The 23,336-nt window shown below is 45.9% G+C and overlaps 1 protein-coding gene and 1 pseudogene across 38 annotated transcripts in view; one reads left to right on the top strand and one right to left on the bottom strand.

The window, feature by feature from the left end:
- Positions 1–21,366, bottom strand: part of BCL2L13 (BCL2 like 13) — a 90,552-nt gene extending 69,186 nt beyond the window's left edge. For 25 of the 38 annotated variants that reach the window (XR_013524023.1, XR_013524025.1, XM_078342845.1 and 22 more), the window contains exons 1-2: positions 21,131–21,271; positions 12,165–12,332 (exon numbers count right to left, since the gene is read on the bottom strand). Coding sequence is in view for 9 of the 38 variants with exons in the window: in XM_078342806.1 (XP_078198932.1) it covers positions 12,165–12,282 (118 nt within the window). In the remaining 29 variants the exon portion in view is untranslated. Of the gene's footprint in view, positions 1–12,164; positions 12,333–21,006 lie in introns of all 38 variants that reach the window. The other 13 variants (XM_078342803.1, XM_078342853.1, XM_078342824.1 and 10 more) reach the window with 3 other exon arrangements.
- LOC118148515 (small nucleolar RNA U13) lies at positions 17,470–17,580 on the top strand (annotated as a pseudogene).
- Positions 21,367–23,336: the final 1,970 nt, after the last annotated feature.

Below are 23,336 nucleotides of genomic sequence, written 5' to 3'. Positions count from 1 at the left end.
CACAATCCCTACTATAGAGGTCCTAACCATTTATGCATTAATCACTGCAAGGTAACCGCTCAGTTAGACTTCTTATAAATCTCTCATTCTCAGTTAGACTCCTTATAAATCTATCACTGAAAATGCCCACTGAGTTTATATACCTGTGTATACAATGGATAAAAAGTTTTCAAGATGACACGTGAAAACTGAAAAAGATATTTTATGTGGTATGAGAATTTGTAGGCCATATATTTATTTTGCATAACAATCTCACCACAAAAATATGATTGCAGTTTGACTCAGTATTTGCCTCTAGATAAGTCTGCAAAAGTAAACAAGCAAACAAATTTTTAAAAAAAAGGAACATACGGTAGAAGTGCCCTTAACTGACTGACACTTAAGTAATTTGCTGAATTAACTGACCTACTATACTTCCTCTTTTTTTTCTTAATGAGACAGGCCCTCGCTCTGTCACCCAGGATCGAGTGCAGTACTGTGATCATAGCTCACTGCAACCTCCCTTCTGCCCGGGGCTCAAATGTCAATCGTCACCTCACCTCAGCCTCCCAAGCAGCTGGAACCACAGCCAGGCACCACCACCCCCAGCTATTTTTTTTTTTGTATTTTTAGCAGAGACAAGGTCTCGACATGCTGCCCAGACTGGTCTCCAACTCCTGAGCTCAAGCAATCTGCCCACCTTGGTCTCCCAAAGTGCTGGGATTACAGGTGTGAGCCACCATGCTTAGCTGGTTTTTCTTTTTTTTTTTTGAGATGGGAGTTTCACTGTTGTTACCCAGACTGGAGTGCAATGGCGCGATCTTGGCTCACCGCAACCTCCGCCTTCTGGGTTCAAGCAATTCTCCTGCCTCAGCCTCTCAAGTAGCTGGGACTACAGGCGCGTACCACCATGCCCAGCTAATTTTTGTATTTTTAGTAGAGACGGGGTTTCACCTTGTTGACCAGGATGGTCTCGATCTCTTGACCTCGTGATCCACCTGCCTCGGCCTCCCAAAGTGCTGGGATTATAGGTGTGAGCCACTGCGCCCAGCCTGCTTAGCTGGGTTTTCCATGAAACATATTAAATATTTCCATAGGAAACTGAACATATATAGCTAGTAGACTTTTTTTTTCTTGAGACAGGGTCTCCCTCTGTCGCCCAGACTGGAATGCACAGGTGGGATCTCAGCTCACTGCAGCCTCCTCCTCCTGGGTTCAAGGGATTCTTCTCAGCCTCCTGAGTAACGTTTCCCACCATACCTGGCTCATTTCTGTGTTTTTAGTAGACACGGGGTTTCACCATATTGGTCAGGCTGGTCTGGAACTCCCAACCTCAGGAGATCCGCCTGCCTCGGCCTCCCAAAGTGCTGAGATTACAGGCATGAGCCACTGTGCCGGGCTGAGTAGACTACTGTCTAGCACACTTGAATAAACTGTATGCCTACCGAGAATACGTTATTTTATCCCCAACTTGCTTATGAAAGTTAAAGTTAGGCCGAGGCTGGGCATGGTGGCTCAGGCTGGGCGAGGAGGCTCACTCTGTAATCCCAGCACTTTGGGAGGCTGAGACAAATGGATCTGTTGAGCCCAGGAGTTCAAGACCAGCCTGGGCAACATGGTGAAACCCTGTCTCTACCAATAAATAAATGTATAAATAAATATTAAAACAAAAACCAAAAAAAGGCCAGGCACAGTAGATCATGCCTCCAATCCCAGCCCTTTGGGAGGCTGAGGTGGGTGGATCACAAGGTCAGGAGTTGGGAGACCAGCCTGGCCAGCACAGTGAAATCTCATCAAAATAATGTAATCCCAGCACTTTGGGAGGCTGAGACAGGCAGATCATGAGATAAAGAGATCGAGACCATCCTGGCCAACAGAGTGAAACCCCCATCTCTACTAAAACAGAAAAATTAGCTGGGCATGGTGGCACGTGCCTGTAGTCCCAGCTACTCAGGAGGCTGAGGCAGGAGAATTGCCTGAACCCAGGAGGCGGAGGTTGTAGTGAGCCGAGATCACGCCATTGCACTCCAGCCTGGGTAACAAGTGCAAAACTCCGTCTCAAAAAAAAACCTTTCTAGATAAGAATTTTTTTCTTTTTTTCTGAAAGAGTCTCTGTATCCCCCACGCTGGAGTTCAGTGGCACAATCTCAGCTCACGCCAACCTCCACCTCCCAGGTTCAAGTGATTGTCATGTTTCAGCCTCCCAAGTAGCTGAGATTGTAGATACACACCACCACACCTGGCTAACTTTTGTATTTTTTGGTAGAGATGGGGTTTCACCAGGTTGGCTGGGCTGATCTTTAACTCCTGGCCTCAAGTGATCCACCCACCTCAACCTCCCAAAGGGCTGGGATTACAGGCATGAGCCACTGCGCCCAGCCAGATAATCTTAGAAGTTTAAATGAAAACTAATTTAAGTGGTTTAGGAAGTTACTCTGAAATACGATTTCAAATTGAGTGTGAGAGAGAAACTGTAAAACACAGGCAGTAAGTCATAAGAATCTAGATGATTTTTCAGTCAGACTGTTTTATAAGTGTCTTTATATTATTATTCTACTATAAACAAGTTAGAAATCATAAGTAATAGATATGGTTTATGCCAGAAAGATGAAATTCTAATCAACAAACCCGTATTCAAAGAAAAGGCCTTGACCTAACATCAAGATATAGAGACAGGGTCTTATTTGCCCAGGCTGGTCTTGAACCCCTCCCACCCGCTACAGGCATGAGTCACTGCACCTGGCCAACTCCTCAATTAAAGTCCTAGGACCAAACACAGTGATCTAGGTAAGAAGGCCTTTAAGGTAAACTAAAAATTTAGTGCACTGCTACTGACTTTTTAAAAAAATTGGAAATCATTTAGTTGGTTATAAGAACTTGCCAAGAAGGAGGCCGGAGCAGTGGCTCACACCTGTCATCTCAGCACTTTGGGAGGCTGAGGCGGGTGAATCACTTGAAGCCAGAAGATCGAGACCAGCCTGGCCAACATGGTGAAACCCTGTCTACTAAAAATATAAAAATCAGCCAGGTGTGGTGGCACATGCCTATACTCCCAGCTACTCAGGGGGCTGAGGCACGAGAATCACTTGAACCCGGGAGGTAGAAGTTGCAGTGAGCCAAGACTATGCCACTGCACTCCAGCCTGAGTGACACAGCAAGACTCTGCCTCAAAAAAAAAAAAAAAACTTGCCAAGAAGAAAGGAAAAACTATTCAGGCACAATGGCTCATGCCTGTAATCCCGGCACCTTGGGAGGCCAAGGTAGCCAGATCACCTGAGGTCAGGAAACCAGCCTGGCTAACATAATGAAACCCCCATTTCTACTAAAAATACCAAAAAAAAAAAAAAAAAAATGGCCGGGCGCAATGGCTCACACCTGTAATCCCAGCACTTTGGGAGGCTGTAGGGGATGGATCACCTGAGGTCAGGAGTTTGAGACCATCCTGGCCAACATGCCGGAACCTCGTGTCTACTAAAAATACAAAACAGCTGGGCATGGTGGTGCGTGCCTACAATCCCTGCTACTAGGGGGGCCAAGGCAGGAGGTTCCCTTAAACTTGGGAGGTGGAGGTTGCAGGGAGCCGAGATTTTGCCACTGCGCTCTCCAGCCTGAGCAACAGAGCAAGACTCCATCTCAAAAATAAATACAAAGAAGGCCAGGCGTGGTGGCTCACGCCTGTAATCACAGCACTTTGGGAGGCCAAGGTGGGCAGATCACGAGGTCAAGAGATTGAGACCATCCTGGCCAACATGGTGAAACCCCATCTCTACTAAAAATACAAAAATTAACTGGGTGTGGTGGCATGTACCTGTAGTTCCAGCTACTTGGGGCGCTGAGACAGGAGAATTTGCTTAAACCTGGGAGGTGGAGTTTGCAGTGATCCAAGATCACGCCACTGCACCACTCCAGCCTGGGCAACACAGCAAGACTCCATCTCCAAAAAAAAAAAGAAAGGAAAAATGTAAAATAATAAATAAAAGGAAATCATTTAAACACACAATAAGGAAGATGAAATACAGAGAACATGTAAATATGAAATATGTTTCAAAATAAATTGAATGAAAAGTAAAAATCAGACCAGGCGTGGTGGCTCACACCTGTAATCCCAGTACTTTGGGAGTCCGAGGCAGGCAGATTATGAGGTCAGTAGTTCAAGACCAGCCTGGCCAACATGGCGAAACCCCATCTCTACTAAAAATACAAAAAATTAGCTGGGTGTAGTGGCAGGTGCCTATAATCCAAGCTACACAGGAGGCTGAGGCAGGAGAATCACTTAAACCCGGGAGGCAGAGATTGCAGTGAGCTGAGATTGTGCCATTGCACTCCAGTCTGGGAGAGAGTGAGACTCCATCTAAAAAAAAGAAAAGAAAAGAAAGGAAAGAAAAGCAGGCTGGGTGCAGTGGCTCACTCCTGTAATCTTAGCATTTTGGGAGGTCGAGGTGGGTGGATCACCTGAGGTCAGGAGTTCGAGATCAGCCTGACCATCATGGTGAAACCCCATCTCTAAAAAAAAAAAAAAAAGAAAGAAAGAAAGAAAAGCAAAAATCACAAATAATTCATTACAGCTCTATACAACTGTATATACTAATAAAGATTAGAAAACAATAAAAAGAAAACCAGGTTATGAGTTTGATAAGGTTATCGCATGATCTTTTATGAGCTTTTAGTCATTTTGATATAATTTTATTTAGATAGCCACCTATGTCAGGGCATTATAGGATTTTTCTTTTTGAGACAAAGTCTTGCCATGTCACCCAGACTGGAGTGCAATGGCACAATCTTGGCATACTCCAACCTCCACCTTCCCAGAGTCAAGTGATTCTCCTGCCTCAGCCTCCTGAGTAGCTGGGATTACAGGCATGTGCCACCACGCCTGGCTAAATTTTTGTATTTTTAGTAGAGGCAGGTTTTTACCACGGTTGGCCAGGATGGTCTCAAACTCCTGACCTTAGGTGGGCTGCCCACTTCGACCTCCCAAAGTGCTGGGCTTACTTACAGGCGTGAGCCACTGCACCTGGCCAAATTAATTTTTTTTTTTTTTTTTGAGATGGAGTTTTGCTCTTGTTGCCCAGGCTGGAGTGCAATGCGCATTCTTGGCTCACTGCAACCTCTGCCTCCTGGGTTCAAACGATTCTCCTGTCTCAGCCTCCCAAGTAGCTGGGATTACAGGCACGCGCCACCATGCCCAGCTAATTTTTTGTATTTAGTAGAGACAGAGTTTTACCATGTTTGCCAGGATGGTCTCGATCTCTTGACCTTGTGATCCACCCACCTCGGCCTCCCAAAGTGCTGGGATTACAGGCGTGAGCCACTGCGCCTGGCCCAGATTAATTTTTCTAATGGCTGAGAGGTTTCTGTGTCGCCCAGGCTGGCCTTGAAAGTGTAGCCTCACCTCCTCACGCACAGGGCTGAGCCACCACAGCTCCCTGATGCAACTTTCAAAAGTGGAATACACCAACTAGTTATATTTAATTATACACTAGCTTTCTTAGGACACCATCTATTATCTGTCCCACTGAATTCCATCACTTCTGAATTATTACTACTACTCGCTCTTAAGCTAGAATAGCAGCAGATAAATAATAGCTACTCCACTGCTGCAGTAGAAATTTATGGATAAGAATATTTAAGAAGGCCAGATGCAATAGCTCATGCCTGTAACTCCAGCACTTTTGGGACACCAAGACAGGAGGATCACTTGAGCCCAGGAGTTTGAGACTGGGCAACACTAGAAGACCCTATCTTTACAAAAAAATTTGAAAATCAGCTGGGCATGGTGGTACACACCTATGGTCCAGCTACTCAGGAAGCTGAGGTGGGAGAACTGCTTGAACCCCGGAGGTAGAGCTTGTAGGGAGCTGTGTTCTCAACACTACACTCCAGCCTGGGCAAGAGACTGTCTCAAAATAACAAAAACAAATAAAAATAAAAATAATATTTAATAATAAAAATAAAATGTGAAGTTACATTTTATTTATTTATTTATTTTTTGAGATAGAGTCTCACTCTGTCACCTAGGAGTGCAGTGGCATAATCTCGGCTCATCGCAGCCTCGGCAGCCTAGGCTCAAGCAATCCTCCCACCTCAGCCTTCCAAGTAGCTGGGATTACAGGCACATGCCACCATACCCGGGTAATTTATTTTTATTTTTTGTAGAGGCAGTGTTTCTCCATGTTGCTGAGGCTGGTCTTGAACTACTGGACTCAAGTGTTCAGCCCGCCTCAGCCTCCCAAAGTGCTGGGATTATAGGCGTAAGCCACAACACCCAGCCTGATGTTATATTTTAATGAAGAAGACTAATTCAGGTTTCAGTAACTATTTTAAGCATGATTTAGGAAGCATTTTATTTAAGGACATATACAACTTCACAATTGTGTTAAAAACTCTATCAGACACATAAATTCATTGTGTAAATCTAATGTCCCTGAAATAATGTCAATTAAAATAAATTATATTGTAAATTTTAAAATAATTATGCAGTTCTTTTGTTTTTGTTTTTTGGGACGGAGTTTCGCTCTTGCTGCCCAGGCTAGAGTACGATAACGGCACAATCTCAGCTCACCACAACCTCCGCCTCCTGGGTTCAAGCAATTCCCCTGCCTCAGCCTCCCGAGTAGCTGAGATTACAAGCATGCACCATCAAACCTGGCTAATTTTGTATTTTTAGTAGAGACGGGGTTTCTCCATGTTGGTCAGACTGGTTTCAAACTCCCAACCTCAGGTGATCCACCCACCTCAACCTCCCAAAGTGCTGGGAATACAAGTATGAGCCACCGTGCCCAGCATGTAATTACGCAATTCTAATCATGTCGTAGTAAATGTGAAATCTCTAAGGACAGATGGATTTCTATTTATTTACATGTACACAGTACATTTTTACTTGTACTAATAGTAATCATTTAAAATAGCAAGCTCTCAAAAAGGATTATAAGTAGTTGCTTCTGAAGGGCAAGGTTCAGCCCTTTGCCTGCCAGCCACTTCAAGAACCTCTGGGACAGAAGTCCAACCTTTATCCTTCGCCTACAGAAATTCTATTATTAAAAGAAAAGTTTACAACACTAGCTTAAAGTTTTTTAAAAGGTGCCATTTAAAAAAACGAAATGTCCAGCATTATCTCCAGAGAAGAAGAAAAAAGAAATAGAATAATAAATAGAAAACATTACAAAATTAGAAATAGTTGAATCAAATAAATGAGGTGTAAACCAGGCGTGGTGGCTCACATCTGTAATCCCAGCACTTTGTGAGGCCAAAGTGGGCGGATCACTTGAGGTCATGAGGTAAGGAGTTCAAGACCAGCCTGGCCAACATGGTGAAACCTCGTCTCTACTAAAAATACATCCCCATTTCTACTAAAAGTACAAAAATTAGCTGAGTATGTTGGCACACACGTGTAGCCTATAGTTCCAACTACTCAGAGGCTGAGGCAGGAGAATCAACTGAACCTGGAAGGCGGAGGGTGCAGTGAGCTGAGATCACAAGGCTCCATCGCAATCAATCAAAGTATAGAAATAAATCAATCTGATCAACTTACAAAAATACATTCCAAAAAAATAAGTTCCTCAACTGGTACAATGCATTGTCTGTAGTCAGTTTATTTAAAAAATAAGTTCCTCAACTGGTACAATGGACTGTCTATAGTCAGTTTATTTAAAAATCAATTATTGGGCGGCTACAGTGGCTCACGCCTATAATCCCAGCACTTTGGGAGGCTGAGGCGGGCGGATCACAAGATCAAGAGATTGAGACCACCCTGGCCAACACAGTGAAACCCCATCTCTACTAATATAGACAAATTAGCTGGGCGTGGTAGTGCACACCTGTAGTCCCAGCTACTTAAGAAGCTGAGGCAGAATTGCTTGAAGCTGGGAGGGGGAGGTTGCAGTGAGCCAAGATCATGCCACTGCACTCCAGCCTGGCACCTGAAAAAAGCACAAGACTCTGTCTCAAAAAAAAAAAAAATCAATTATTGTTTCTTTAAACAATCTTGAAAATGGCTATTTCTTTGGGAAAATAATCCAGAAATAAGCCATTGTTTAAAAACCAGTATTTTCCATCCCAGAACTGGTAGATCTTACTTAATATTCCCTTTAAAATGTTTGTAGAGGTCAGGTGCCATGGCTCGCACCTGTAATCCCAGCATTTTGGGAGGTCAAGGTGGGGTGAATCACCTGAGTTCAAGATTTCAAGACCAGCCTGGCCAACATGGTGAAACCTCGTCTCTACTAAAAATACAAAAATTAGCCAGGCTGGGTGGCATGTGCCTGCAGTCCCAACTACTTGGAAGGCTGAAACTCGAGAAACACTTAAACCCAGGAGGTGGAGGTGCCAAGATGGCACCACTGCACTCCAGCCTGGGCCACCGTAGCAAAGACCCTGTCTCAAAAAAAAAAAAAAAAAAAAAGAATAAAAATAAATGTTTGTATAAATCAAGATATCTAAGGGATTTTAATTTTCATGTAAAGCTGTAATGCAGTGTCATTATCATCATATGCACCTCTGAACTAGACTGGAAATCCACTTTGTTGTTGTTGCCTGTAAAACTTAACTTCACGATTTTTGGTTGGTTTGTTTCTTTTTTGAGACGAAGTCAATGTACAATTTCAGCTCACTGCAACCTCTGCCTCCCAGATTCAAGCAACTCTCCCACCTCAGCCTCCACAGTAGCTGGGGCTACAGGCACCTGCCACCATGCTCAGCTAAGATTTTGTATTTTTAGTAGACACAGGGTTTAACCTCATTGGCCAGGATAGTTTCAAACTTCTGACCTCAAGTGATCTGCCTGCCTTGGCATCCCAAAGTGCTGGGGTTACAGGTGTGAGCCACTGCACTCGGCCAATTTCAGTTTTTAATGTATTACTATTAATTGTGTTTATCTTTTTTTTTTTTTTTTTGAGACAGTCTCGCTTTTGTCGTCCAGGCTGGAGTGCACTGGTGCAATCTTGGCTCACTGCAACCTCCGCCTCCTGGGTTCAAGCAATTCTCCTGCCTCACCCTCCTGAGTAGCTAGGACTACAGGTGCAAGCCACCACGCCCAGCTAATTTTTTTTTTTTTTTTTTGTATTTTTAATAGAGATGGGATTTCACCATGTTAGCAAAGATGGTCTTGATCTCCTGACCTCAAGTGATCCACCTGCCTTGGCCTCTCAAAGTGCTGGGATTACAGGCGTGAATCACCTTATCCGGCCTTCTTTCTTTCCTTCTTTTTTTTTTTTTGAGACGGTGTCTTGCTCTTGTTACCCAGGCTGGAGTGAAATGGTGCGATCTCGGCTCACTGCAACCTCCGCCTCCTGGGTTCAGGCAATTCTCCTACCTCAGCCTTCTGAGTAGCTGGGATTACAGGCGTGCACCACCATACCCAGCTAATTTTTGTATTTTTAGTAGAGACGGGGTTTCACCTTGTTGACCAGGATGGTCTGATCTCTTGACCTCATGATCCGCCCACTTCAGCCTCCCAAAGTGCTGGGATTACAGGCATGAGCCACCGCGCCCGGCTTTCTTTCTTTCTTTTAAAGGACTCTGGGCCAGGTGCAGTGGCACACGGCTGTAATCCCCGCTACTCACGAGGCTGAGGCAGGATTGAGAATTATCAATCCATCAATAAATGACTGTTGCCCAGGCTGCAGTGCAGTGATATAATCACAGCTCACCACCTCAAACTGCTGGGCTCCAGTGATCCTCTCACTTCATTCTCCTATGCTAGAATTAAAGGCATAAGCTACTTGTTACTTCATGTGGTTTTTGTTTTGTCTTTTGTTTGGAGACAAAGTCTCACTGGAGTACACTGGCACCATCTCAGCTCACTGCAACCTCCACCTCCCAAGTTCAAGCAATTCTCTGCCTCAGCTTTCCAAGTAGCTGGGATTACAGGTGCCCACCATGACACCCGGCTAATTTTTTTTTAGTAGAGATGACGCTTCACCATCTTGGCCAGCCTGGTCTTGAACTCCTGACCTCATGTGATCCACCCACCTCAGCCTCCCAAAGTCCTGGAATTTTTTAACATGAGCCACCGCGACCAGCCTAATTCATATTTTTGTTGTTGGGTTTTTTGCTTTTTTTTTTTTTAAGATGGGGTTTCACCATGATGACCAGGCTGGTCTTGAACTCCTGACCTCTGGTGATCCACCCACCTCAGCCTCCCAAAGTGCTAGGATTACAGGCATGAGCCACCGTGCCCGGCTTTTGCTTTTTTTTTTTTTTTTTTTTGGAGACAGAGTCTCACTCTATTGCTAGAATAGAGAGCAGTGGCACGATCTTGGCTCACTGCAACCTTCACCTCCCGGGTTCAAGCAATTCTCCTGCGTCATCCTCCCGAGTAGCTGGGACTACAGGCATGCACCACCATGCCCAGCTAATTTTTATATTTTTACTAGAGATGGGGTTTCACCATGTTGGACAGGATGGTCTCCATCTCTTGATGTCGTGATCCACCCACCTCGGCCTCCCAAAGTGCTGGAATTATAGGCATGAACCACTGCACTTGGCCCCAATTCATGTTTTTTATACAAGCATAATAGTAATCTTTATTATAAATTAAGGAATATTTAATCTTTTTTCTTTTCCCAAGACAGAGTCTTGCTCTGTCGCCAAGAGCTGGAGTGCAATGGCGTAATCTCTGCTCACTGCAACCTCCGCCTCCCAGGTTCAAGCAATTCTTTGCCTCAGCCTCCCGAGCAGCTGGGATTACAGAAGCACGCCACCGTGCCTGGCTAACTTTGGTATTTTTTAGTAGAGACAGGGTTACACCATGTTGGCCATGCTGATCTCAAACTCCTGACCTGGTGATCCACTCACGTAGGCCTCCCAAAGTGTTGGGATTACAGGCGTTGAGCCACTGGGCCAAGCCAGGAATACCAAATCTTAAAGTAAAGAAAAACCTGTGGTAATTATAGACCTCTATGAAAACCACCATTACCAATACAAATTTGGAATATACTAAAGGTTTCTGTGTATGTATATATAATACATACGTATATATTCATGTATTCTTTCACGTTTGCCAGGTGTTGAAAACTGAAAACCAGTATTTATAAAAACAGATAAAAAATTGAGTCATTAAAATTTGCCATGTGGTGAAAAGTTTACTTGGCAGCTTAGGGCTGAAGGAAGGATGAATTAGATGATAAAGAAATGTCACAGAGGGCTTCACAGATAAATAAATGGAGATAAACTAAGAAAATGATAGTGAGATATGGAGGATGAGACAGGATCACATAGGTCTTCTATAAACGGCATAATGTGTGATTGATTTTAGCTCAAAGTACAACTAAGTAGAGAAGATGAGGAGAGTAGATATTTAAAGATATAATGTTCCATAATTTTTCCAGAGTGAACAAATGAATTATTAAAGTCAGGAAGCCAAACAATCCCCATTTTGGATGTGTACAACATAAATTGTATTTGTTTTGGATGTGCAAAACCATGTATTTTGGCTGCTTTTTAGAATTTCTCTAGCTTTGGTGGCTGTTTCACCAAGAAGTGTTTAAATTTGAACCACCACCAAAGACGGAGAATCTCGAAAAAGCAGCCAAAATAAACTTTCACTATGAAGGAACACTTAGCAGAACGACAACAGACTGCTCAACAATCATAAGTGGAAGTATAAGACAAAGAGCTAATATTTGTAAAGTGTCAAAAAAAAATGTAACTGCCAACAAAGGGCTTCGTGTGCTTTGGAAATAGCTTTCAAATAAAATAATGGGGGAAAAAAGTAGTTGCTAGTGGAAAGGGAAGGAATGGCATAACGGGTTATTCTTTTTTTTTTTTTTTTGAGACAGAGTTTCGCTCTTGTTACCCAGACTGGAGTGCAATGGTGCGATCTCGGCTCACCACAACCTCCGCCTCCTGGGTTCAAGCAATTCTCCTGCCTCAGTCTCCCGAGTAGCTGGGACTACATGCACGCACCACCATGCCTAGCTAATTTTTGTATTTTTAGTAGAGACGGGGTTTCACCATGTTGACAGGATGGTCTCGATCTCTTGACCTCGTAATCCACCCGCCTCGGCCTCCCCAAAGTGCTGGGATTATAGGCATGAGCCACCGCACCAGCACCCCGGTTATTCTTAGAGGCTTATTAGTACTATTTGATCTTAAAACCATACGTATAGAGTACTTTGGATACATATACTTTATATACAAAGTCCTTATTACAACTTACTATAACCACCGTAAGCCAAAGATAGTACCTTGGGGTGAGGAAAGATGCTCTTGCAGCTTCTCCTGAGAGAGGAGTCCCAAGTAGCTGAGAACAACATACTTTGTTTCATAGTGAAATCCCAGAGGCACAGTAGAAGAGGACGCCATTGAATTGGCTGGTGGAGCTCCAAAAAGGTCTACTTACGGATGTATAAAACCTAAGAACAGAAAAGTAATTTTTTCACTTTAAAGATTATTACACGCAACTTTAACGGTTGTTTCACACCAAAATGTCTTGTGTCACTCTAAGAGTTTTCTTTTTTTTGAGATGTAGTCTTGCTCTTGTTACTGAGGCTAGAATGCAGGACGCGATCTCACGGCAACCTCTGCCTTCCGGGTTCAAACGATTCTCCTGCCTCAGCATCCCAAGTAATTGAGATTACAGAAGCCCACCACCACACTCTGCTAATATTTGTATTTTTAGTAGAGACGGGATTTCACCACGTTGGCCAGGCTGGTTTTGAACTGACCTCAGGTGATCTGCCTGCCTCGGCCTACCAAAGTGCTGGGATTATAGCCGTGAGCCACATGCCTGGCCCAATCTTAAGAGAAACAACTTTTTATTTTTAAAACAAAAAATAATATGGGCTGCTTTAAGATCTCAAATATCCAATTAAAAAGAGGTTCAAGGCCAGGTGCGGTGCTCATACCTGTAATCTCAACACTTTGGGAGGCCAATGCAGGTGGATCACCTGAGGTCAGGATTTTGAGACCAGCCTCACCAATACAGTGAAACCCTGACTCTACTAAAATTACAAAATTGGCCATGGTGGCAGGTGCCTATTATCCCAGCTACTCAGGAGGGTGAGGCAGGAGAATAACATAAACACGGGAAACAGAGGTTGCAGTGAGCAGAGATTGCACCACTGCACTCCAGCCTGGGGGACAAGAGAGAAATTCCGTCTCAGAAAAAAATGAGATGGGGGGAGGGGGAGGAGGAGGGGAAAGGGAGGAAGGAGAGGGGAGGAGAGGAAGAATCTGAAACAAATTAAGAGTGGCTATGTAACAGTAACATAAAAATCTATTTGGGGCTGGGCGTGGTGGTTCATGCCTGTAATCCCAGCACTTTGGGAGGCTGAGGCAGGCAGACCACCTGAGGTCGGGAGTTCAAGACCAGCCTGACCAACATAAAGAAAACCCATTCACTATCAAAAAACAAAGTTAGTCGGGCATAGTGGTGCATGCCTGTAATCCCAGCTACTCGGGAGGCTGAGGCAGGAGAACTGCTTGAACCCAGGAAGCAGAGGCTGCAGTAACCCGAGATGGCACCATTGCACTCCAGCCTGGGCAACAAAAGCAAAACTCTGTCTCAATAAAACAAAAAATCTACTTGGAATGGTTAAACAACATCTGTTTTAAAAAATACAGGCCAGCGTCCTAGTTCACACCTGTATTCCCAGCACTTTAGGAAGCCAAGGCAGGCAGATCACTTGAGGCCAGGAGTTCAAGAACAGTCTGGCCAACATGGTGAAACCCCATCTCTACTAAAAATACAAAACTAAGCCGGGTGGGGAGGCAGGCACCTGTAATCCCAGCTATTTGGGAGGCTGAGACAGGAGAATCACCTGAACCTGAGAGGTGGAGGCTGCAGTGAGCTGAGATCGTGCCACTGCACTACAGCCTGGGAAACAAGAGCAAAACTCCGTCTCAAAAAAACAAAAACAAAAAACAGCTATTTTTTGCACAATTCAAACTATTAAACATATTTACGTAACCCATCTGTTTCTTTCTGTGCCTTACTCCTTTTAGTTTGTTACTCTATTAAGTTTCAAGTAGAGCTGCCCCTTGGTACCCACGGAAGATCGGTTCCAGGATAACTGCAGATACCAAAATCCTCAGATGCTCAAGTTCCTTACACAAAATGGTGCGGTATTTGTTTATAACCTACTCACTTCCTCCCTCACATACTTTTAAGTCATTTCTAGATTACTTATAATACATTACGTAACGCAATGTGAAGGCTATTTAAATAGGTGTTATGCTGCACTGGTTTTTATTGGTATCGTTTTTATTGTTATTTGTTGTTTTCTCCCCAAATATTTTCCAAACAAGATTGCTGAAATCTGCAAATATGGAAACTGTGGATAAAGAGAGGCCAACTCTGGCTGTCAGCCAGACAAGCAGCTGAAGGAAGCAAAGGGTAACTTAATGCTGTGTTTATGTATCTTTCAGTGTCATCTCCAGAACCAGCCAAAAATAAAACATCCGTGAACCTTCAACAACAAATGCATATCCACAATTCTACAATATATGGGTTTCTTTTCTTTTTTTTTTTTTTTTGAGACGGAGTTTCGCTCTTGTTACCCAGGCTGGAGTGCAATGGCGCGATCTCGGCTCACCACAACCTCCGCCTCCTGGGATCAGGCAATTCTCCTGCCTCAGCCTCCCGAGTAGCTGGGGTTACAGGCACACACCACCATGCCCAGCTAAGTTTTGTATTTTTAGTAGAGACGGGGTTTCACCATGTTTGCCAGGATGGTCTCGATCTCTTGACCTCGTGATCCAGCCGCCTCGGCCTCCCAAAGTGCTGGGATTACAGGCTTGAGCCACCGCGCCCGGCCTAAACTAGATTTCTATTACAAGTACCAGTCGAACTTTGAGAATGCTACCAGTGCTGACTAGGATGTAGGAATGAGACACACTTTATGAAACATCATCGCAAGGTACACAGCAGCTATTAAACCCTACTCTAAGTCGGAAATGGTGGCTCAAGCCTGTACTTCCCAGCACTTTGGGAAGCTGAGGTGGGTGGATTGAGGCCAGGAGTTTGAGACCAGCCTGGCCAACACAGTGAAACCCCCTCATCTCTACTAAAAATAGAAAAAAATTAGTTGGGCGTGGTGGTGTGTGCCTGTAATTCCACCTACTAGGGAGGCTGAGGCAGGAGAATCACGTGAACCTGGGAGGCAAAGGTTGCAGTAAGCTGATATCGTGCCTTTGCACTCCAGCCCTGGCAAGAAACTCTATGTCAAAAAAAAAAAAAAAATACAAAAGTCAGAGAGGTGCGGTGGGGTGCGTCTGTAGTCCCAGCTACTCGGGAGGCTGAGGCAGGAGAATCACGTGAACCCGGGAGGCGGAGGTTGCAGTGAGCTGAGATCCACCACTGCACTCCAGCCTGGGCAACAGAGCAAGACTTGGCCTCAAAAAAAACAAGCAAAGAAAAAGTGAACGGGCCCAACACAGTGGCTCATGCCTGTAATCCGAGCACTTTGGGAGGCCAAGGTAGGTGGATCACGACATCAAGAGATGGAGATTATCCTGGCCAACACAGTGAAACTCCGTCTCTACTAAAAATACAAAAATTAGCCAGGCATGATGGCAGGCTCCTGTAGTCCCAGCTATTCCGGAGGCTGAGGCCGGAGAATCACTGGAACCGGGAGGCAGAGGTTGTTGCAGTGAGCCGAGATCGCACTACTGCACTCCAGCCTGGCCACAGAGCAAGACACTGTCTTAAAAAAAAAAAAGCAGCAAACAACAACACAACGAAAGAAAAACATTAATAACGTTTCTTGGCTATCAGTGCTTTAATCTCATGAGTCACTGGTAGCTTGAACAGGAATTTTTTTTTAAGTTCCACAAGTTAACATGAGCCCCTATCTATTCTCTAATCCATGCTTTACCAGCTCCTATTAAATTCTAGGACTCTCTCTGAAAGAAAGGAGGTAAAATAGTCCTAAAAAAAAATCATAGGCCAGGGGTGGTGGCTCATATCTGTATTCCCAGCACTTTGGGAGGCCAAGGTGGGAGGATCACTTGAGGTCGGCAATTCCAGACCAGCCTGACCAACACGGAGAAATCCCGTCTCTACTAAAAATGCAAAAACTTAACTGGGCATGGTGGCGCATGCCTGTAATCCCAGCTACTCAGGAAACTGAGGCAGGAGAATCGTGTGAACCTGGGAGGCAGAGGTTGCACTCCAACCTAAACAACAAGAGCAAAACTCCGCCTCAAAAAAAAAAAAAAAAAAACCCTACAAAATGCCCAGGCGCGGTAGCTCATGCCTGTGATCCCAGCACTTTGGGAGGCCGAGGCAGGAGGATCACTTGAGGTCAGGAGTTCGAGACCAGCCTGACCAACATGAAGAAAGAAACCCCATCTCTAATAAAAATACAAAATCAGCCGGGTGTGGTGGCACATGCCTGTGATCCCAGCTACTCGGGAAGCTGAGGCAGGAGACTCACTTGAATCCAGGAAATGGACGCTGAGGTGAGGCATCATTGCACTCCAGCCTGGGCAACAAGAACGAACTCCTTCTCAAAAAATAAATAAAAACTGCCCATCAATTGATTTTCTTTTTGAGACAGTCTCGCTCTGTTGCCCAGGCTGGAGTACAGTAGTGCAATCTTGGCTCACTGCAACCTCTGCCTCCCAGTTTCAAGGGATTCCCCTGCCTCAGCCTCCGGAGTAGCTGGGACTACAGACATACACCACCATGCCCGGCTAATTTTTTGCATTTTTAGTAAAGACAGGGTTTCACCATGTTGTCCAGGATGCTCTCGATCTCCCGACCTGGTGATCTACCTGCCTTGGCTTCCCAAAGTGCTGGGATTACAGGCGTGAGCCACTATGCCCAGCCCAACTGATTTTCAAAATGTGGTGTCCACACAATGGAATATAATGCAGCAATAAATTGTAATGAAGTACTAATACATGCTACATCTTAGATAAACTCTGACAACATTATGCTAAGTGAAAGAAGCCAGATAGGCCAGTCATGCTGGCTCATGCTTGTAATCCCAGCACTTTGGGAGGCCAACGTGGGTGGATCACCGGTGGTCAGGAGTGAGACCAGCCTGGCCAACATGGTAAAACTCTGTCTCTACTAAAAACACAAAAATTAGCCGGGTGAGGTGGCCCGAGCCTGTAATCCCAGCTACTCAGGAGGTTGAGTTAGGAGAAACGCTTTAACCCAGGAGGTGGAGGCAGTGAGCCGAGACTGCACCACTGGACTCCAGCCCAGGCAACAGAGCAAGACTTCATCTCAGAAACAGAAAAAAAAGTCAGACAAAAAATGCCACATATTATACGATCCCATTTACGTGAAATCTCTAGAGGAGGCAACTCCGTAGACTCAGAAAGTAGATGAGTGGTTGCCCGAGGGTGGGGGTTTGGGGACCAGTAATAAAGAATGACTGCTAGTGGGTATGCGAGTCTCTTTTGGAGTGATGAAAATGACTGTGGTGGCGGCTGCACAACTCTGTGAATACACTAAAAAGCACTGAATTGTACACTTGCTGAGTTGTATGGCGTGTTAATCATATTCCAATAAAGCTGTTAAAACAATCAGCTACTCTGATGCCTTTGCAGTTCATAAACGAGATGACCAGGTTTTCATGCTAACGTACGACACGTGCCTCCCTCAAACCTTGTCACCTCAGGGGCTCATTGCCACATTACTGTCTGAGGAGAAAAAGAGAAAAAAAAATCAACAACTCTGAGAATAGCACCCACCCCCATTCTGTATGTATATTAAACAAGAACTCTTGGTGACCATTTGTTTGGAATAAGATACAAACCAAAATCCTGTCTGAAAAATAATAAACGCAGACTGGAAAACTACTAAGTGAAAGTTTAAAACCTGTGTTTTATATGCCTAAAGTATTTCATAATAAAATATATATATATATATGGATTTAGTAATAAATCCATATATATTTTTTAGGCAGGGTCTCTGTCACCCAGGCTGAAGTGCAGTGGCACAGTCACAACTCACAGCAGCTTTGACCTCCCAGACTCAAACAATCCTCCTCCCGCCTCAGTCTCCTGAGTAGCTGGGACCCATGCCATTTTTTTGTTTGTTTGTTTGTTTTTGAGACAGAGTCTCCCTCTATCACCCAGCTGGAGTGCAGTGGCGCAATTCCGGCTCACTCCAACTTCTGTTTTCCTGTTTCAAGCAACTCTCCTGCCTCAGCCTCCCAAGTAGCTGGGACTACAGGCACGAACCACCACGCCCCGCTAATTCTTTGTACTTTTAGTGGAGACGTGTTTCACCATATTGGCCAGGATGGTCTCGATCTCTTGACCTCGTGATCTGCCTGCCTTGACCTCCCAAAGTGCTAGGATTACAGGCGTGAGCCACTGCGCCCGGCAATTTTTTCTTTTTTAAAATTTTTTGTGAAGACAAGGTCTCCTTATGTTACCCAGGCTGGTCTTGAACTGCTGGGTTCAAACAATCCTTATGTTGCCTAGAATGGTCTGGAACTCCTGGGTTCAAGCAATCCTGCCTGGGCCTCCTAAAGTGCTGGGATTACAGGTGTGAGTCATCTGTAATCCCAGCCAAAAATAATTGTTTTAATAGTATTACTTTGCAAACCACTTGTCGTAAAAGCTTGGTGTGTGATCTTTAATAAATATTGATTAGATTATGTGCTAGTAAACACAAGTCTGCTTACCAGACTGTTGGATACAGCCTGACACATCTTTCAATTGAACTCAACTACTGGGCCTTCCTGTAGGAGACAGCTTAAAAGAAAATAAAAAGTGAAACCAACTACTGAATATACTCTTCCACATAAGAAAATGAGTCATTTGAGGCCGGGCGCGGTGGCTCAAGCCTGTAATCCCAGCACTCTGGGAGGCCGAGGCGGGTGGATCACGAGGTCGAGAGATAGAGACCAACCTGGTCAACATAGTGAAACCCCGTCTCTACTAAAAATATTTAAAAAAAAAAAAATTAGTTGGGCATGGTGGCGGGTGCCTGTAATCCCAGCTACTCGGGAGGCTGAGGCAGGAGAATTGCCTGAACCCAGGAGGCGGAGGTTGCGGTGAGCCAAGATCGCGCCATTGCACTCCAGCCTGGGTAACAAGAGCGAAACTCCGTCTCAAAAAAAGAAAAAAAATACACAATAGTACCGGACCATTCAGAGTAAAAAGATTTTCAAAACCCTTAACTCCCTATTACCAAATGAAGAATACTTCATTTGTGTGTGTGTGTGTGTGCATGTGCGGGGGGTGTTAAAAATGAAAAGAATACTTCACAGGTAGCGGGGGCAGTTAAAAAAAAAAAAGGTGGCGGGGTTTAGTGGCTCAGGTCTGTAATCCCAGCACTATGGGAGGCAGAAACAAGTGGATCAAAAGGTCAGGAGATCAAGACCATACTGGCCAACATGGTGAAACCCCGTCTCTAGTAAAATGTAGAAAAAAGGCCGGGCGCGGTGGCTCACGCCTATAATCCCAGCACTTTGGGAGGCCAAGGCGAGTGGATCACGAGCAAGAGATCGAGACCATCCTGGTCAACAAGGTGAAACCCCGTCTCTACTAAAAATACAAAAATTAGCTGGGCATGGTGGTGGGCGCCTGTAGTCCCAGCTACTCGGGAGGCTGAGGCAGGAGAATTGCTTGAACCCAGAAGGCGGAGGTTGCAGTGAGCCGAGATCGTGCCATTGCACTCCAGTCTGGGAACAAGGGCGAAACTCCGTCTCAAAAAAAAAAAAAAACAAAAACAAAAACAAAAACTAGCTGTCCCAGCCACTCGGGAGGCTGAAGCTGAAGCAGGGGAACTGTTTGAACCCAGAAGGCGGAGGTTGCAGTGAGCCAAGATCGCGCCACTACACTCCACCCTGGCAACAGAGCAAGTCTCTGTCTCCAAAAAAAAAAAAGTATCACCTAGTGTGGTGGCTCACGCCTGTAATCCCAGCACTTTGGGAGGCTGAGGCAGGGGGATCACCTGAGGTCGGGAGTTCGAGGCCATCCTAACCAACACGCTGAAACCTCGTCTCTACTAAAACTACAAAAAAGAGCCCGACCGGCGCACACACGCTGCAAGCCGCTGGCGCTCGGTGAAATAATTAAAAAAAAAAAAAAAAAAACTACAAAAAAAAAAAATTAGCCGGGCATGCTGGCATATGCCTGTAATCCCAGCTACTCCGGAGGCTGAGGCAGGAGAATCGCTTGAACCCAGCGGGCAGAGGTTGCGGTGAGCCAACATCGTGCCATTGCACTCCAGCCTGGGCAAATAAGAGGGAAACTCAAGTCTAAAAACGAAAAAAAGGGAAGATATCCGAAGGGTGTGGCAACCCATCCAAGGTCACACAAGTCAGAACAGAGAGCAACATTCTGGTTTATACTAAACCTCCAGGGGAGATCTTACAATTTTGCCAAAAAGGTTTTTGGGTTTTTTTTTTTTTTTTTTTACGTAACAAGAAAGAAAACAAGTGACGAGGGAGAGCTGTCAGCTTAGTTCACAACTTCTAAACGGAGACAGTGAGATGGCTATTTTGGATAAACAAACACTTGTGCGGGGAGTGGCTAGGAGCTAACCAAAGCCATCAGCCAACGGCACGTGAACAACTGGCCAGATCGCCCGATTTTCAACGCTGGGTTAGAGCCTCCACTCAGTCGTCATGAGGCAGGAAACAGGATCTTTACAGAATGGTGGGAGGATAAATCAGGGGAAAAATGACTCCGTGTGAACGGTATTGCCTCCAGGGACAAGAAAGCAGTTTTTCCTGAAAAAATAATGGGTGTGAAAACAGCAGTGAGTCAAGGTTAAGAAACAAGACTTCTAACAATCTCCGAGAAGAAACCACTGAGACTGACAAAGCTCATCCAAGTGTTCTAAGTGAATCGCATGAAAACCTTTCCCTTAACCAAAGAGAAGTCACCGTTCCCCAGTCTAGCCCTAAAAATGGACCCGGGTTAACCACGTGAAGCTGTCTGGGGAAGGACAGCGGCGTGGAGCCAGGGCCGAGCTTCTCCGTCGCCTGCAGCCCACGGCCGGAGAAGCCAGCTCAGCGGCGGCGCCGCGCGGCCAGGTCCGGTCACCGTGAAACGGACCCCTGACCTCCCAACACCTTCGGGCGAAGGAGCACGGATGGAGACAGAGACACTCACACTCAACGCGTCGTCGGAACCACTGGGGAGTCGGTGGCTCGATACGGTCTCTGGGCACCCTCCTACCCAGGTGAAAACCGCTTCCTCACCCAGCTCGGCCTTCCCAGAGCCCCAGTCCTCTCACCTGGCCCTGGCCCCTGCCCCAGAAGAGGTGAAAGAGGCGGCGGCGGCGGCTGCTTCCGACAGGGTCTCCCAGCGGCGGCGGCTGCTCCGACCCGCGGCCCTAATCTACCGCCGCCGCCATGTTGGAGGGTGAGGTCACCCCAGCGTGCCTTCGTCACGGCCGGCGTCGAGGCGGGCCCGGGGCTCCAGAGAGCCGGAAGGGGCGGGGAAGGCATCCGGAGCGGAAGCACGGACCACGGAGGGCTGGAGGTCTCTCCGCGCAGACGTGACCTGAAGAGCCAAACCCTCCTAGCCCGCTCAAATCTGTGATTGCTGACGTTATGGAAGTTCCGTTTCCTCAGTCATTTCCGGAGTCGAGGGGTCGGGGTTGACTGTCCGATCACTGAGATGGAGCTTGAAGGGCTGGCGATTCCAGGAAAAGATGCCTCGCTGCAGGCACACGCTGTGTTCAGTTCCGCAAACATGTATTGAGTTTCAAGTGCTTGCAAGGGAGCGGTTCGAATAACTGTCTACACAGCCACGACAGCTGCGGGGTTCGCAGCTAGTTGGGCCAGATGGTCGTTGAGGGTTGGGAAGGAATTCCGGGGAGGGGACGTAGTGGGGTCGTGTAGAGAGGGCGTCCTAGAGCGAAGGGACCTGCCTGAGCAGAAGTGCCACGGTAAGAAGAAGTCTTGGCCGGGCGTGGTGGCTCCCAACACTTTGGGAGGCCGAGACGGGCGGATCACAAGGTCAAGAGATCGAGACCGTCCTGGTCAACATGGTGAAACCCCGTCTCTACTAAAAATACAGCTACTCGGGAGGCTGAGGCAGGAGAATTGCTTGAACCCAAAAGGCGGAGGTCGCGGTGAGCCGAGATCGCGCCACTGCAATCCAGTCTGGGCAACAACAGCGAAACTCTTGTCTCCAAAAAAAAAAGGAAGTCTTAACGGTAGTAATACGTTTTTCTTAACAGTACCTAGCATGGCGCCTGGAACATACTTGTGTTAATGGATGTTTGTTTACTTGCATCGAAGAGTTCTTTGGAGGAGCCACGGAAGGTACCTAGGAGAGGAGATATAATGTGTTTTAGGAAGATCAAATTACCCGTGGCGTGTGCACTGAATTGGAACAAGGAGAGCATTGACAATAAGGAGCCGGAAGACTGAGCCAGATCAGAAGTGATAAAATCCTTACAGGGAGTGACTGCCAGTGGGTACAGGGTTTCTTTCGGCGTGACGGTTGCACGACTCTGAAATACTGAAAACTAGTTGGCCGAGCGCGGTGGCTCACGCCTATAATCCCAGCACATTCGGAGGCCGAGGCGGGTGGATCACTAGGTCAAGAGATGAGACCATCCTGGTCAACAAGGTGAAACCCCGTCTCTATAAAAATACAAAAATTAGCTGGGCATGGTGGCGCGCGCTTGTAGTCCCAGCTACTTGAGAGGCTGAGGCAGGAGAACTGCTTGAACCCAGGAGGCGGAGGTTGCGGTGAGCCGAGATCGCGCCATTGCACTCCAGCCTGGGTAACAAGATTGAAACTCCGTCTCAAAAAAAAAAAAAAAAAACTGAAAACGATTAATTGTACATTACAGGTGAATTGTATGGTATGAAATCTATATCAACAGTTTTTTTGTTTGTTTTTTTCTGACTCACAGTCTGGTACTTGAGCCCAGGCTGGAGTGCAATGGCGGGATCTCAGCTCACTGCAACCTCCACCTCCCAGGTTTACACGATTCTGCGATTCTCCTGCCTCAGGCTCACGAGCAGCTGGGATTACAGGTGCATGCCACCACACCCGCCTAAGTTTTTGTATTTTTAGTAGAAACGGGATTTCACCTTGTTGGCTAGGCTGGTCCACGAACTCCTGACCTCATGATCCCCGGCCTCGGCCTCCCAAAATTCTGGGATTACAAGCGTGAGCCACGGCACCCTGCCTCGACAAAGCTCTTCTAAATAAAGTGATAAAGCGTTGCACTGCTATTGTGGGGCTAGCGCCACAGGACGCTTTTTAAGCCCGAGTGACTGAAAAAAGGATGGTGCCATTAATAGATACATAAAGTTTTGCAAAGGAAAGGCTTAGTGACCTTGGAAAACGAATAGTACAGGCTGGGCACAGTGGCTCACGTCTGTAATTGTGAATTTGTGAAAAAAGAAAACTAATAGTACCTAATAACAAGCCCATATTTAAATTTCCCCAGTTGTCCAAATCATATATTTCATAGTTTT

This window comes from Callithrix jacchus, chromosome 1, assembly GCF_049354715.1.
Source record: "Callithrix jacchus isolate 240 chromosome 1, calJac240_pri, whole genome shotgun sequence".
Taxonomy (NCBI): domain Eukaryota; kingdom Metazoa; phylum Chordata; class Mammalia; order Primates; family Cebidae; genus Callithrix; species Callithrix jacchus.
This window is presented reverse-complemented; position numbering and strand designations above follow the sequence as displayed.